The sequence below is a fragment of the Grammomys surdaster genome, unplaced genomic scaffold (genome assembly GCF_004785775.1).
Source record: "Grammomys surdaster isolate TR1022 unplaced genomic scaffold, NIH_TR_1.0 148, whole genome shotgun sequence".
Classification (NCBI taxonomy): Eukaryota; Metazoa; Chordata; class Mammalia; order Rodentia; family Muridae; genus Grammomys; species Grammomys surdaster.
In genome coordinates, this window is record NW_021604606.1 from 2003978 (window position 1) to 2018520 (window position 14543).

Genomic DNA, 14543 nt, shown 5'->3' on the forward strand with positions numbered 1-14543 from the left:
AAATATAAAACAAAGGTGGGGGAAGATATAGTCTTATTGTAAGTTTATGGAAATATTTTCTATACAGGACATACAGTAAAGTGTAGCCGTCTAGAGCCACAACTAAGAACACAATGAACTAATGTACAAATATTATACTTCTGGCTTACTAGCTTCATGGCATTACATGGATTAATAATTCTCTCTAAATCTTACTTACCTGACTTATAACATAGGAATAATAGGATTCCCAAATAATAGGACTAATGTGGATTGAATGATATCTCAAGTATATGGATCATTAAGTATAACAAAATAGCCATTGTGCATTCTGAGCATGTATTTTAATTGTCACTATTATTTCAGCTCTTGGAACGTATTGTTTCTGCCATTCAATATATGGAATGCATTAGGCACTTGCTTTTCCTCATTTTTTCACAACCTCCATCCATCAATCCCATCAATCTAGCATTAAAAAAAAAAGAATCTGGCCTTGGGGTAAGCAATGAAACAAACCCCTGAAACTTGGGACAGGATAATTTCCAGGAAATTTGTGGCCAGTCTTCAGCTACCTAATTTAAATTTCTGTAGGTTAGAGTCAGGCCCTATCTCAAAAACACTAAAATCAAATTAAAAATAAAAGACAAAATCAGACATAGGAATGTGGTTGATTTGGCAGAATTCTAGTCAAATGTGCATGAGGTCCTGGGTGCCATCCCCAGTGTAGCATAAAACCAGGTATCCAGTGTCCTGGCATATGACTATAAATCTGGTATTTGAGTCCAGAAGATCAGGGATTTCAGGCAAGCCTGGGCTGTGTAAGACTGAAGGCAGAGAGAAAAAGGGTGAAAGGAGGAAAAAGGTAAGAACAACTTGTAAACACAATGTGCATCTCTAGACTGCACTGACTAAAATGTTGCCTTTTGGTTGAGCTTTAAGAGCACCAGGAGAGAGAAGTAAACAAAACAACCTTGATTCTTAAGCCAGTTCTCTTAAACTCACGTGTTTTTGGCCTGTCCATCCTGGAAGCACATTTGTCCCACCAAAGCAGCAGACTGGTCCCCCAAACACTAAAATTATAAATGACAATAAAAACAATATATATATATATATATATATATATATATATATCTGAGACACTACTAATTTCCTTTCCTGAGGAGCCATAGGTTTATTTTTATGTCTTTTAATCTATCAAGGAGTGAACTACCTATGTCTTATGTTTCCTCCCATTATGATTTCAGCTATTTATTAATCAAGATAAGACATAAGAAGGGAAAGTTAGAATTTACCTTCCTCTCTCCCCCCTACTGTGCCCCCGCCGGGGTGCGTCTTCTCCACACTCGCCCCCCCCCCTTTTCTTGAGATACAATCTCACATAACCCAGGCTGGCCTTTAACTCACTATGCGGAGGTAAACCACAACAATGTAGGATATGGGTTGCGGGGGTAGGGGGGTGCTGATACTTACCCCAGATATTGGCACACCTTCCAAGGCCCCAGCTTTCTGATAAAATTTTTTAAAAAGGGATTAGGAACAGTCACAAAGACTTGGCTCTAGTAACATAACTTTAATAGTAATGAACAAGAAGAACAACATGCCAAAGGAAGTGAGCAGACAAGACAAAGCAAGTGTTTCAGCTACATGAGCAGGACAGAGACAGAGACTAGAAGTATTTATAGAATAACAAGAAGAGATAGGACATTGGAAAAGGAACATAAGACACTAGATTGGTAGTCAGGAGACACAGGCTCTTCTCCTGGTTAGTTAGTGTTAGGCCATAAGCAGGCTGCTGAATCATGCTACACAATTTATTTATTTACAAAATGACAACTGGACTATGTGATTGCAGATCAAAGTTAGTGCTTTGATGTGGTTGCTGCTATTATGGAACAGCCAACACATTTTAAAATAATAATCTAGCATGGAACATAGTTTCCGGAAGGCTGTATTTTATTAATTAACTCTTCTTTTTACTCAAACTGCTTTTAAGAAACAAGAGTGCTTGGATTTCAGATGTTTGTTCCAAGAAAGATAAATTTAGACAAGTAATTAATTTATGAATATTGGGATTTTTATTTCAACCAGTATGGTCAATAAGAAGCAAACTGAGACTTAAGTGGTTGGTTGATAAAACTTTATAAAACAATTAAAAAAAAAGTATTACAAGGCTCTATATGCCAGGATATATGCCAGTGCTACAGCTATTGCCTACTGGTCCCTGGGTCTAGTTCCCAGAGGCCATGGTAGGGAGAATTTTACCACAGAGCAATTTTTGTGCTGACATTAAGAGATTAGAGGAATTAAGGAATGTGATCCCTAAAGTAAGGATGATGTACCAGAAAGAACCCTAAGTGAAAAATTTCACATTGATTCCTTTGCCTGCCATTTGTTAGCAAATGGCCCTGGGACCTGTAGTGCCCTAGCCATTAACATGAAGACAGCAACAATCTTATCCTCATGAATTTTTGATAGTACAAAATGGCATATATACGGAGGGCAATAGCAAAATAGAAAATGCCCTGTATATTCTAACTATTACTTCCTTTCCTTCATGCTTTCTTGTTAAAGGCTGGCTATTTTTCAAGGCTGGATTTTAGTGCTAGATATCAAATCCAGGGCCTATGAAAAAGTAAGCAAGTAGTCTACTAGTGAGCTACCTTCCCTGACTAAGACCCAATATTTGTATTTATTGTATATATTCTTTGAAAATGAGCCTGGATGCTAATAAAAGCTAGAGTAGATAAAAAGGCCTAACTATGAATCATTAGGAAACTGAGAGGCCTTCTATTTTGATATTATTTATTATACTTCCAAAATTATCAAACTTTTAACACAATCTAAGGAATGTTCAGGCATATAAAGCGCTCTGTTTTATTTATTGGGACACGCTTCTGGCAGATTCCAGGAGGATCCTCTGAGGCAGCATGCAGAAAAAGTGACAGTGCATTTCCAACTAACTAGTCTGAAACACTGGGCAAGATATTATGTAAGACAGATACACAGGATATTTAAAAACCATTTCTAATGTCCCTACTATCTTAAAGGCCAAAGTACATCACAACTGTACTTTGCAATGAGTAGCATGCAAATCTCTGGATCCCTCAGAATTTTTAGAAACATTGATTTTAATCTTATGGAAAATAGAAATGCATAAGCAAGATTCTTCTTCCTGTAAAAAAAAAAACTAAAATATGACTACAGCTTATAATATTTTGGAAGGTCATGGAATTTCTAAATACATCTGTCTAGTGAATGGACTTAGGCTTGTCTGAAAAGAAATGGAAATGCACTGTATCTTTTCAAAACAAATGAGTAGCATAATCAGTGGGTAGCCTACTCACCAGGCTATGAGAGATTTTCTATAGTCAGCAAGGGGGAGAGAGGGGGACACAAGCATAATATTTTAAATGCAAGAGAAAAGTAGGCCAATTTAATGTTTTCTTTCATCATTCTCTGAAGCTATTTCAAAAATAGCTTCTTTTGCTCTGACCCAAGTGAGTTTGTGATCGTTCTGAAACTATGAAAGCACTGTAGATAAGCAGTAACTACGCTTGCCTTAAACAATTGTGCATTGCCTTAAAAAGCCTTAATTCACACAGAGCACTTAAAAAGTCTTGCTCAACCATTAACTGGAACATTTGACATTTATTTCATTTTTATTAACTCTATGAATGGAGTTCCTAATATTTTTCATGAAATGGCTACTTTTGAAGTTTCCTTAAATGTATTTTTAAAGTTTTATCATGCATTACAAATTTGTAAGCTCAAATACTAGTTCATACCCTCCTAAAGGTTTCTATTCCTGATACATGACTACAAATTTTCAAAGATGCTAAGCACACTTACTTTTCTCCCTCTGGGTTTAAGGAAAATGCCCTTAAGGAAATCGCCTTAATTAGCAACCTAATTTAGAAACAGATTCATTGCTTTCAGTTTCTTTGTTAAATTGTTCCAAAATGACAAAGAAGGAAATATGTAACAATGATTTAGCCATTAAAAGGGATTAACTTGGAAGAGGAACACTATTAAGATGTGACTAGTACCTGCTTTAAATTAAAAGCAGACATCACAGAGTTATTTGGATAACTATCTCAAGCATTCCTACACCACTTTTGAGTTAGGTTATCTATAGTACTTTACAATATTAATATTCAAATGACAAAACAATATTATTGAAAGGAAAGCCAATTAAAGTTTATAAATAGAACATCACTTGGTAGTAAGGACTCTGAAGTTTTTAGTTATAAAGCCATTTAAAAACATTAAATTATTATTTTACATACTACTGACATTCACAGAGAAAGTCCCAAATCCCAAGCTATAAAATATAATAAAGTTAACTGCTGAATTCTAAATGGCAAGGGTCTTTCTTTTTTAATGAAATCCCTTCCTCCTACTATTTACTTTACCATTAGTCCATAGATCTCAGAAGAACTCCGAACATTGGGAAGAATTTCCATTGGAATTCCAAAAAATCTGAAAAAGAATAGCTTGGGGTATAAAACACTGTTTTGAATAAACATATAGAAATAGTTTAAATATATATAATTAGAAAATAGGTGCATCTGATCACAGAATTCAATATTGACAAACACATGAGTGGAGAGAACATAGCTGTATGTTTGGGTATTTAACAGTCCAAACTTAATGAACCAAATCAGTATAAATTTTAAAGCACACTCAGAAAGCAAAGAACTATTCTAAAAGAGACTAACCCATAAAGAATAATTAATATGACCTGATTATTCTATGTGCAATAGTCATGGCTGGTGATATCGCTCAACAGGTAAGGGCACTTACCATGGAACTGAAGGACCAGAGTTTGATACATGGAAACCAAAGGGCAGAAAGAAACTGACTTGTACAGGTGCCCTCTGGCCTACATACCCAAATCTTGGCCTTTGTGTTCTGGAATGTGAGTGTGTACACCCACATATAATATATAAAGTTAAAACACACACATACAATAGAATCTGAGTGTAGTAGTTCATACCTATAATCCCAGACCTTGTGAAGCAGGAGAATCACCACAAATTCAAGATTAGTCTGGGCTACAGTGACATATTATGCCACAATAATGCCTCCCAAACAACAAAACAAAACCCTCATACAAATACAGACTTACATACTGTAGTTGAAATATCAATAATAAATGTTAGTATACAATGACCTTTTGCAAACAATATGATTCAGGTTCTAAATGTACAAAAGAATACATAAAATAAAACTGTATAGCTTACTCGCAGAGTTCTTTATCCCATTCCAAAGAATGAATGTTAAAAAGCATCGTCCTGCTTGCATTTGTTACATCTGTACAGTGGACACCCCCATGGATTCCTCCTGTTAAACTCTAGATAGAATGAAAGGAATAGATTAAGTCTGAACTAAGCTGCAGTTATATATGTATGTTCTCAAGGGCAACTGTCAGCAGCAGGATACAGAAAACAAGCAGAAGAACCAAACATTTCAAAAATTGAGATCTCAGCAGCACTCAAGAATATAAGATGACCTACACATGTAATTTTAAAATGTCCAGTGGCTGGGCCTGCAAGATGGTTCATCAAGTAAAGGCGCTTGACACTAAGCTTGATGGACCTGAGCTAACTCCTGGGACCCACATAGTAGAAAAAGAGAGCTGACTCCCACAAGTTGTCCCTCTGACCTCCACACAAATGCCATGACAGGCATTCTCCTCATGCTTCCACAAATGTTTTTTTAAAAAAGTAGCTACATTAAAAACAAGTAGAGCTATAAAATATAACTGTATTTTCTATATTCTATCTTATTTTATTTAGCTGCTATATCATATCTAAAATAACATATGAACATTATAATTAATAAAAATGTTATTACTACACTTTGCTTTCTTTGGTCTTAAATCTGAAATCCAGTGTGCATTTTATATTTCTAATATATCACAGTTCAAATTGACAGCAACTCAAGTATTCACAGCCTCACTCATGTGGCTTTTGTAGTCATCCAATTGTAGTCAATTCCTAGTTAAGCAAAAGTCAGTTTTGTTTTTTAATCTTCTATCTTTAGAAAATACAGAGCTTTACAATCATTGACTAGGTGGAATTTACCTCTTCTAGGATTTATAGAAAACCTGTCTATTCACATTTTCTTTTTTAATAACATCTCTTTTTTGTTTTTTTTTCCAAGACAAGGTTTCTCTGTGTAGCCCTAGCTGTCCTGGAACTCACTCTGTAGACCAGGCTCAGAAATCCACCTGCTTCTGCCTCCCAAGTGCTGGGATTAAAGGCGTGCGCCATCACTGCCTGGCAATAACACCTCTTTTTGCATCTATTTTGAAAACAGAATTTTAAGCTCTCTATAACACCATGGGAAGCACTGGTACCTTCCTTCTAGTATAAGAAGAAGGAAGCAAGAAAAGAACAAAGGTAGAACAGTAGCATCCCATGGGGTATAGCCCCAAGATATTCCTCCCTGTCTCCTGCAGGTCATAGTCCCCATTTTCTACATCATTCTGCTTCAAGGCCATTGCTAGAGCTATTCATTCAACTGGGACTGACATGAGAAAACAGTTGGCTTCTACAAAGCACCAAGTATACATTCCCTGGCCAACTATAAAAGAGTGGAAAAGATAACTAACTCTTGTAGGACATGTTCTAAAAGACCTGCTGTATGGATTCCATAAATGAGAATAAAGACAATACTAGCTGGAAGTTCCCACAAATGTTGAAAAAGTTCCTCACATAGTTACTAAAGTATTCACAAATAGAATTATGTGAGTACAGTTGAAGCAAGATTGGCACACAGGCTTATGATCTTATAGTTGGCTTACTGTATTGCCCATGTTGGCTACAATATTGCCTATAGGGGACACATTAACAAAAAAATTCCCATAATAAATGTAACAGGGATAAAAAGGGAGAGAGAACATAAACCACAAAAGGACATATACTATAAAGATACATATTGAGGAGCTGGACAGAGAACTCAGCAATTAAGGGCATTAATCCAGGTTCAATCACCAGCACCCACACATCAGCTCACAACTATATCAAGTTTAGTCCCAAAGAATTTGACTCCCTCTTCTGGCCTCAGAGGACTCTGCATGCACATGGTGTATATACATGCAGGCAAAATACCCATGGACACAAATAATAAAATAATTAAAAAATAAAAAAAAATCTACATTGCAATCCAGGTGTGATGGCATACACATATAATCCCAAAACTTGGGAGTCAGAGGTAGGTGGATATCTATGGTCTTCACAGCAAGGTCTACATCACCCAGGGCTACATAGTGAAATCCTATCGGGGGGGGGGGGGGCACAGAGAGAGAGAGACAGAGAGAGACAGAGAGACAGAGAGAGACAGAGACAGAGAGAGACAGATTGGAAATGGCTGGATGTAGTGATGTGTGCATTTCAAGACTCGGGAGACAGAGGTTGGAGGATTGGAAGAAGTTTAAGTCCAACAGGGTCTACACAGTGAACTGCAGACCAGTCTGATCTATATACTGAGATTGTTTCTCAAAAGCCACAACCAGAAAAATGGGTCATATAAATATCTAAAATGCTAATTATTACTGACCTGTGTTCAGCCCTGGACAAAATATTTTAATATAAAATCCTGCTATGGTTTAGTTTCATATCCTGGCATAATTCCAAAAAAGAAAGGTATCAAATGTTGACAGTGAAGGAGAAAAGAAGTGTAGGTATTTTATTGCGTGAAATAGTTATTTCTTCTTAGAAATGGCTAGTGGGCTAGAAGAAAATGATAGGCATGAGAGAGAAGCTACCTAGATTACCTGCCTAAAAGATAAGAGTTATCAAATATGGTTTTTGTAATTATCTTCCACTGTCACTCAAATCAAAAAAGAAAAATAAAAAGAAAAATAGATAAAAAATATCTCTCAAATGGAGGGTGAGCCATTCTGCTTGCTACCTTTTGAGTAGTTTTTCCCAATAATGATGCTGAGTAAAAGTCCAAATTTTGATAGAAAATAGGACAGTTAAAAAAAATCCCCCCAAACATTTTCTATGCATACATCACATTTAAACGTACCCAAATAAGCCATGAATCAATGGTCCCAAAAAGGGCTCTATTTTCTTCAACAGCCTCTTGGACCTTTTTCACATTGTCAAGGAGCCAACGAAGTTTCACTGCACTGAAGTAAGTGCTAAGTGGAAGGCCTGTCTTAGACTAAAACAGAAAGTTCAGTCAGTAAATTATACTTAGCACAGTTGAAAACAAAGCCTCTAAACAAAAGAATGCAACCAAATGTAAACAGGTTAGTAGTTCTAATGGGAATCCCTTTTGAAGGACTTTGAAATGAAAGTACTTTTTCTAGCCCATGGTACAAGAAAGCATGTTCATGAACAAAGATCAGAGTGATTATGTTGGCAGTTCAAAGTGCAGCCACGTAAGCAGGGTAAAGAGAAAACTAAGCAATACATCATCTTCTAATTAGATAGTAACAATATAATGCCATTGTGCAATAAATTCCTCATCTGTAGATCCTAAACCAAAATTCTGTACTTTAGTTTTCTTTGTTCAGTAGATTGTGATATTTGACTATTCATAAATCAATAATAAGAAAATTATATTTCTCAAACACATAGTTTAATAACATACTATATTCTGTGTGCATACCTACATACTCAAATAACAGAGTAATACAAACGTATTGGTACCAGAGCTCAATGACATGCCAAAATTGCTGTACATTAGAAAGCAGCTGACTAAAGTCAACAAATACAATGAATGGGTAAAGGTTAAAGGGGAGTAAAGATGAAACTCATGTATGCTTATTGATCTTTCTTAAGAATTTGGTCTTGGGGGTCAGGGAGAATCAATGATCAGAAATAATGGAAGAAAAGAACATATCACAAATATGTTAATATATGGACGTATTATTTGACTTGGCAGGGTCATCCCACAGAGGGACATCCTGTAGGATGTTCTCACAAGGATCTTGCAAAGCTAATAGACACTAAGTCTTAAAATGATGCAGGTAGGGAGTGTAATAGTTGCCTGCAGTGACAATGCGGAGAAAAGTATGCAACCCTTGAAGGAGATTGCAGATGGAGGAATAGAGGGGTTTGAAGGGTAACAAAGCAATCAATAGGTAATAAATGGGCAGGATAAGATGGAAACTACTTAGGCAGGGAAGGGCACAGACATGAGATTATTTGCTAGCCTGTAATTATCAATGGTATTTGAACATTAATTTCAGATCTAAGAACCAATATGTGTGTCCCACTGACAAATAAAAAGCGAACACATTTCACCAAAACAAAATAAAGCAAAGCACCAGAGAGAAAAAACAACTTCTTTTGGAGTTCTAAACTTAAGACATATTTTATTCTTCTTTGTGTGAAGAAAGTTGTTGGTTTTTTTAAAGATCTTTAGTGAAGGTCTAGAATATTGCCTAATTTACTTTCTCCCTGATTTCTCACACACCTAAAATCACCCCAAAGCTTTCAATAAGAAACTATGCTGATGGATTCTATGGGTAAATTAAAGAAATACCCTTGGGGAATTGGATTTAAGCTACTGGGATAAATATGATCTCTACCAATCTGTCCTCTTGAGGTATTATAATTTCAGTTACCTTACAGAACAAGAAAGACAGAAAGGTTAAGAACTAAATTGACCCCATATATCTGAAGGAAATATACTATAAGTTGTATAAAATAATCATATTGCTATAGACCATGAAATCTGTGAATTTTTTTAAACAAACATTCTTACATTGTACTTTTGAAAAGATTTCTTACCTTAACAAAATTATTATTTCCTGGAATTCTTTTGCTAAGGTTCTCAACAGTAGACTGGGTTCTTAGGTCAAGCCACACTATAGATCAAAACATAATAATATATATATGAAGAACTTCATAAAAATGAAAGCCTAGGAAATCACTGTCATAGAAAGGAGACTGATTAGTTTCCATAAGCAATTAAAATTTAAATGACAGAAATTAGAAGATTAAAAATGAATGGACATACTGTTAGAAGAAAATATATTTACAAAGAAGAGTTGAAAGCTTTTATGCAAAATTATAGATCCAAAGTATAAGAACAATACAACCTTAGGGCTTTTATTTTGATGATAAGAAAAAAATAAAAACTATGAAAGAGTATTTGGAATATGGATTTTCTAAACACACATGAATGGACAGAAGACTTGAAACCCGGGCAGGCTAGTTGACAGTGCAAGATACTCAGATCAGGATAAAATGCATATCTTAAAAACCTTGGGAGAAGACTGTGACAAAGACTAAGGAGAGAACCTGATCCTATTACTGAAGTAATAAAGGATTCAGTCTTCTGTATAAGATGTTTATTTACATTAAAATCTTTCAAAGGATGCATAATATGAAATCATTAAAAGATTTTTCTTTAATTACAGCTCATTTCTTTGCTGGATAATATGGGGAAAACTCTTATGAACCACCATTTTCTTTACTAAATTTGTTACCAGCTTTCTGTTCCCCAAGGAGAAAATATCTCATTTTGATTCGTGGCAGAAGCTTGGGAAATAGAAAGCACTAAAAACTACATAATAGATTGCATAAGTAACAAACAGAAACTAGGTTTGCTACCTTTTTTTTTTTTCTTTCAAGTTAGGGTCTATTGCTTTTAACTTTTATAGCTTAAACTTGTAGTGATAACTTGGTATTTTTAAATACTAACTATGCTCAGATGCCTCCTGAAAAAAATCAAGGCCCATAGTCTATTTAAAGGATTCTGGGGGAGGTAATGCAAGCTTGCACACTACATTTTTTTTAATGCTGACAGATACCTAGTTTGACTCACTTAATGTGTTATTGTGTCCTCTTCATTTAAAAATCAGTTCTTTCCTGTGGTAAATTTCAACAAATTCTAATTATTTAAATTGCTGTGTGCTTCATTTTGATAGGACTAATTCCCATGAGATTTTAACTGGAGACTTCCAGATAAAATACTGATTTTGACAGGTAGAAAAAGGAGCAAGCAAATGACCCACATGACAACCAAGAAAATAAGATAGTAAAACCCACAAAAACAGATTGGCCTATTGGTAAGATCAGCATATGGTACCCAGCACTTCTTTATACCAGAAGCATCATCTCAAATTCCCTTTGGGGATCTAGATTTCCATAATCTTCAGCCATGTGGTTTATCTGAGAATTCACCCTACCTCAAGTATCAGGGTTGGGGCATGAACCCTAAATTCTTACACAAGAGATCCCTTGGCCAAATCACCCAACTGAGATTTATATTCAGTCTGCAACTGCCATTTCTCTCAGCTGCATTTGGCACTGTGTCATTTGGGCCTGCTGTGCTCATGAGGGAAGATTTGTCAGTCTGTTATGTCAGGAGCCATTTCATCTGTATTTAGAATGAATCAAAACCTAAACTAAGCTACCAGTGGGTGGCTGCATCCATTAGTAAAATAAATCGCTTTTTTCCCCACTTGACTTAGTTGGAGTTGAGTTTTCTGTCACAGGACACAAACGTTTAACAGTATCAGAGGTGGTAACATCTCCCACATCAAAGGAACAAGAGCCAGCTACTTTTTATAAGGAACAGCATTATGTGATGGTGACAAAAATAGACTTTCCTCCCAGACAAGCAACCTTAGCAGATGTTATTGGATTAACAGGAATAATTGGGGAAAATGGAAGGATTCAAAGAGAGGTTTTAAATCTGGAATATGTTTGATGAATGAGCACATCTTAATCCTCAGTGCTTTGAACTATAGTGAGCTATGAGTTTAAAACTCAATGTAGTGAGTTTTGATTACTACTTCAAAAAATTAAATAGGGTAGATTAGGATAGCTAATATTAGAGTTCATTGTACTTGGTAGGACAAATGTAGATTTGGCAAACATTTGTTTCAGTTATATGGGTTTGTTGAATTATGACATAAAATGCATTTCGTAAAGAGGTGTCTAAATAGATTTGGAATCCATTGGCTTGGCTTTCTAGCCTCTTGTTTGATCATGTAAGCCTCCTACACCTAGTGTTCCCCCTCTTTCTCTCTTCCCCCTTCCCCCCCACTGCTCTGCCCTCTCACTGAAGGGTGGGTAGAGATGAACCGGAGGCTTTACAAATGCCATTCAAGTGTTCTTCTACTGACTCTTCACCACCAGTCCCTAGTTACTCACATCTTACTGGACACAACAGTTATCAGGGAGCTGAAAGCTGGGCCCCATACTCCACAATACTGGGACAGGAGATTTGTGAAGAGGACACACAAATTTGTCTCAAAATAAGTGTCTTCCTTTCCAGAAACCACTACTAGAATTCCACAGTAATGGTTCTCTCTTAGGAAGCATAAAGGAACCACCTAGAAAACTTTATTTATCTAACCATAACCTACCATGCAAGATTCTGGTTCAAGTCTAGTCCAGAGTTGAGCCTATGTACTTTTCTGTGAGTATTCCAAGTTATCGAACACAATACTAATATGTGAGTAAGTCTTTTATAGTGCATGTTTTCAGAACAGCAATGTGCTCTAGTTACTTAATTCAAAACCAAACCAAATGCTGTCAATAAGGTAGCACTAGGAGTCTCAGTGGTCCTATGACTCTATTGTTCTTTAACAAAGGCAAGTTAACCAGGCTTGTAGTTATGCTTGACTACAATGGTATCTATCCACAGAACTAAATCCTCTCCTCAAAGAATCAAAACACTGAATGTAAAATCATGAAATCAAAGTTCTAAGTTTGGCTTCACTACCATCAAGCTTCGTGACTTATACAATTTTTTAACCCTTCTTGACCTGGATTTCCTAAATATAAAATAAGGGTGCCAGAGTGGATGGCATCTAAAACCCTTTCCTTCAACTGTTCCAGGACTTCAGGAGGCAGCCATGATATTTACTTTGTGCAATCAATGAGTTCATGGCAATTAGAGTACACAGAATGAATTAGTACAAATTGCAAAGGAAAAGATGTCAGTGGTTGATACACTACCAAAACAACTCACAAAGGTTCAAGATTAATTGAATTAAGAACAAAACAATTAGAAAACTCATTACAGAATCTAAGATGGCAGAATTAGATTTGCAGAACAAGAGACCAAAAGCCAAAGAGAAGATCCCCAAGCTGGAGGACTGAGCCCCTTGTGTAGGTAATTTCTGAGATTGAAAGAAGTGAAAGATCCAGATCTGACGGCAGCAGTCAATTTCCCCAACATGTCTGAGTTGGAAGGCTGGAGAGTGAGCAATAGCCAGAGCACCAGTACCTGAGGAAGCACCAGCAGCTGGAACTGAAGAGCCAGAGGGGACAACGGCAACTGGAACTGAAGAGCCAGGAGAAACTGGAGCAGCTGGAGCATTAGGAGAAATAATGGCAATTCATGCTAGAGATAGCCAGGTTCAAGGTCGCTGTATGCTTGTGTTGAGATGCCAGATATTTGGGCAAGTTCATTAGAATGAATGGTTTTCTACACATGAATGTAGAAAAAGAAACGGAAGAGACACAGAGTAGAAGGGGAACAAAGAAAGTCCAGTCCGGATGTCTCATTCACTAGTACTTCTATTTGGATGAAAACCATGTAAGTATGTGTTTCTTGTTCAGAAGGATTCTTCCCTACTTGGCAACATATATGCAAACATAATTCAAAAAACCGCTGAACCAAAATCATGCATTATATATTACAGGAGCACAACTTCAGGGGATGTTAAAAAGGTATGCTACCAGAGAACATGCTATATAGTTCCTGCCATGGTCATATGCTGCAGGACATGAAAGAGCTATTTTTGGAAAGCACAATCCCAAGAAAGTACTTTCCTCATTGGGTAGCTGGAAGTAAAATCATTTCCACAGAGAGGAACAACACTGTCTAAGGACATAGTTAACTGCTAGCCTCCAAGGTTATAAAGTAATACATAGCAGAGAAACAAATTCTAGGGTGCACAAAATACTATATAGACCCACTCCTAGAAGGTACTAATGACATTTATTTAGACTAATTAAATTGGAATTTTAATGGTCCAGAGGATCTGATAAATAGTTTACAAAAATAATTTGGATGGTGTGAACAAAGTCACATCTAATATATGTACAGTACATTTAGTTTGTCCAGATAAAAGTTTTACAAATGAAGAGAAATTTAGTTGCCTCAATCTTCATGGACCAGATAGTTAAGTGATATACACAGCAGAGAAGAAACCATCATCTTTAGAGGATATTGACTAATAAATCACACAACTCTGTACATTTTGGCTAATCATCACAACAGGAAGCAAACACATGTAAGAAACAAAATGGAAAAAAATCCCTGTTGTCCATCTATGTCTGGTTGGCTAAGCATAAAGCATATAGTAAATCTCCTCAAAGACAATTTGTCCTGAGCAGTTTGTAGTGTAGTAAAATGAAGAGGAGATTCCATATTATCCAACATACCATAAGCAAAGACCACCAGAGTTTTACAAAATCCTACTGACTTCTTTCCCTTCAATAATATAAGAATTGTAAATGCCAAAAGTTAGGCCCTTAATGAGAAGAAAGGTAGGAAAATTAAAACCTATCTCTCTTGAACATTCTCTCTCTCTCTCTCTCTCTCTCTCTCTCTCTCTCTCTCTCTCTCTCTCTCTCTCT

General features: G+C 36.2%; 1 protein-coding gene across 5 annotated transcripts in view; it reads right to left on the minus strand.

The window, feature by feature from the left end:
* The window catches only part of Gk (glycerol kinase), a 71542-nt gene that overhangs the window by 30065 nt on the left and 26934 nt on the right, over window positions 1-14543 (minus strand). For 2 of the 5 annotated variants that reach the window (XM_028765037.1, XM_028765035.1), the window contains exons 5-11: window positions 9732-9808; window positions 8017-8154; window positions 5223-5332; window positions 4392-4458; window positions 3324-3341; window positions 1450-1485; window positions 982-1049 (exon numbers count right to left, since the gene is read on the minus strand). In XM_028765037.1, coding sequence (XP_028620870.1) covers window positions 982-1049; window positions 1450-1485; window positions 3324-3341; window positions 4392-4458; window positions 5223-5332; window positions 8017-8154; window positions 9732-9808 — 514 coding nt within the window. Of the gene's footprint in view, window positions 1-981; window positions 1050-1449; window positions 1486-3323; window positions 3342-4391; window positions 4459-5222; window positions 5333-8016; window positions 8155-9731; window positions 9809-13185; window positions 13270-14543 lie in introns of all 5 variants that reach the window. The other 3 variants (XM_028765038.1, XM_028765036.1, XM_028765039.1) reach the window with 2 other exon arrangements.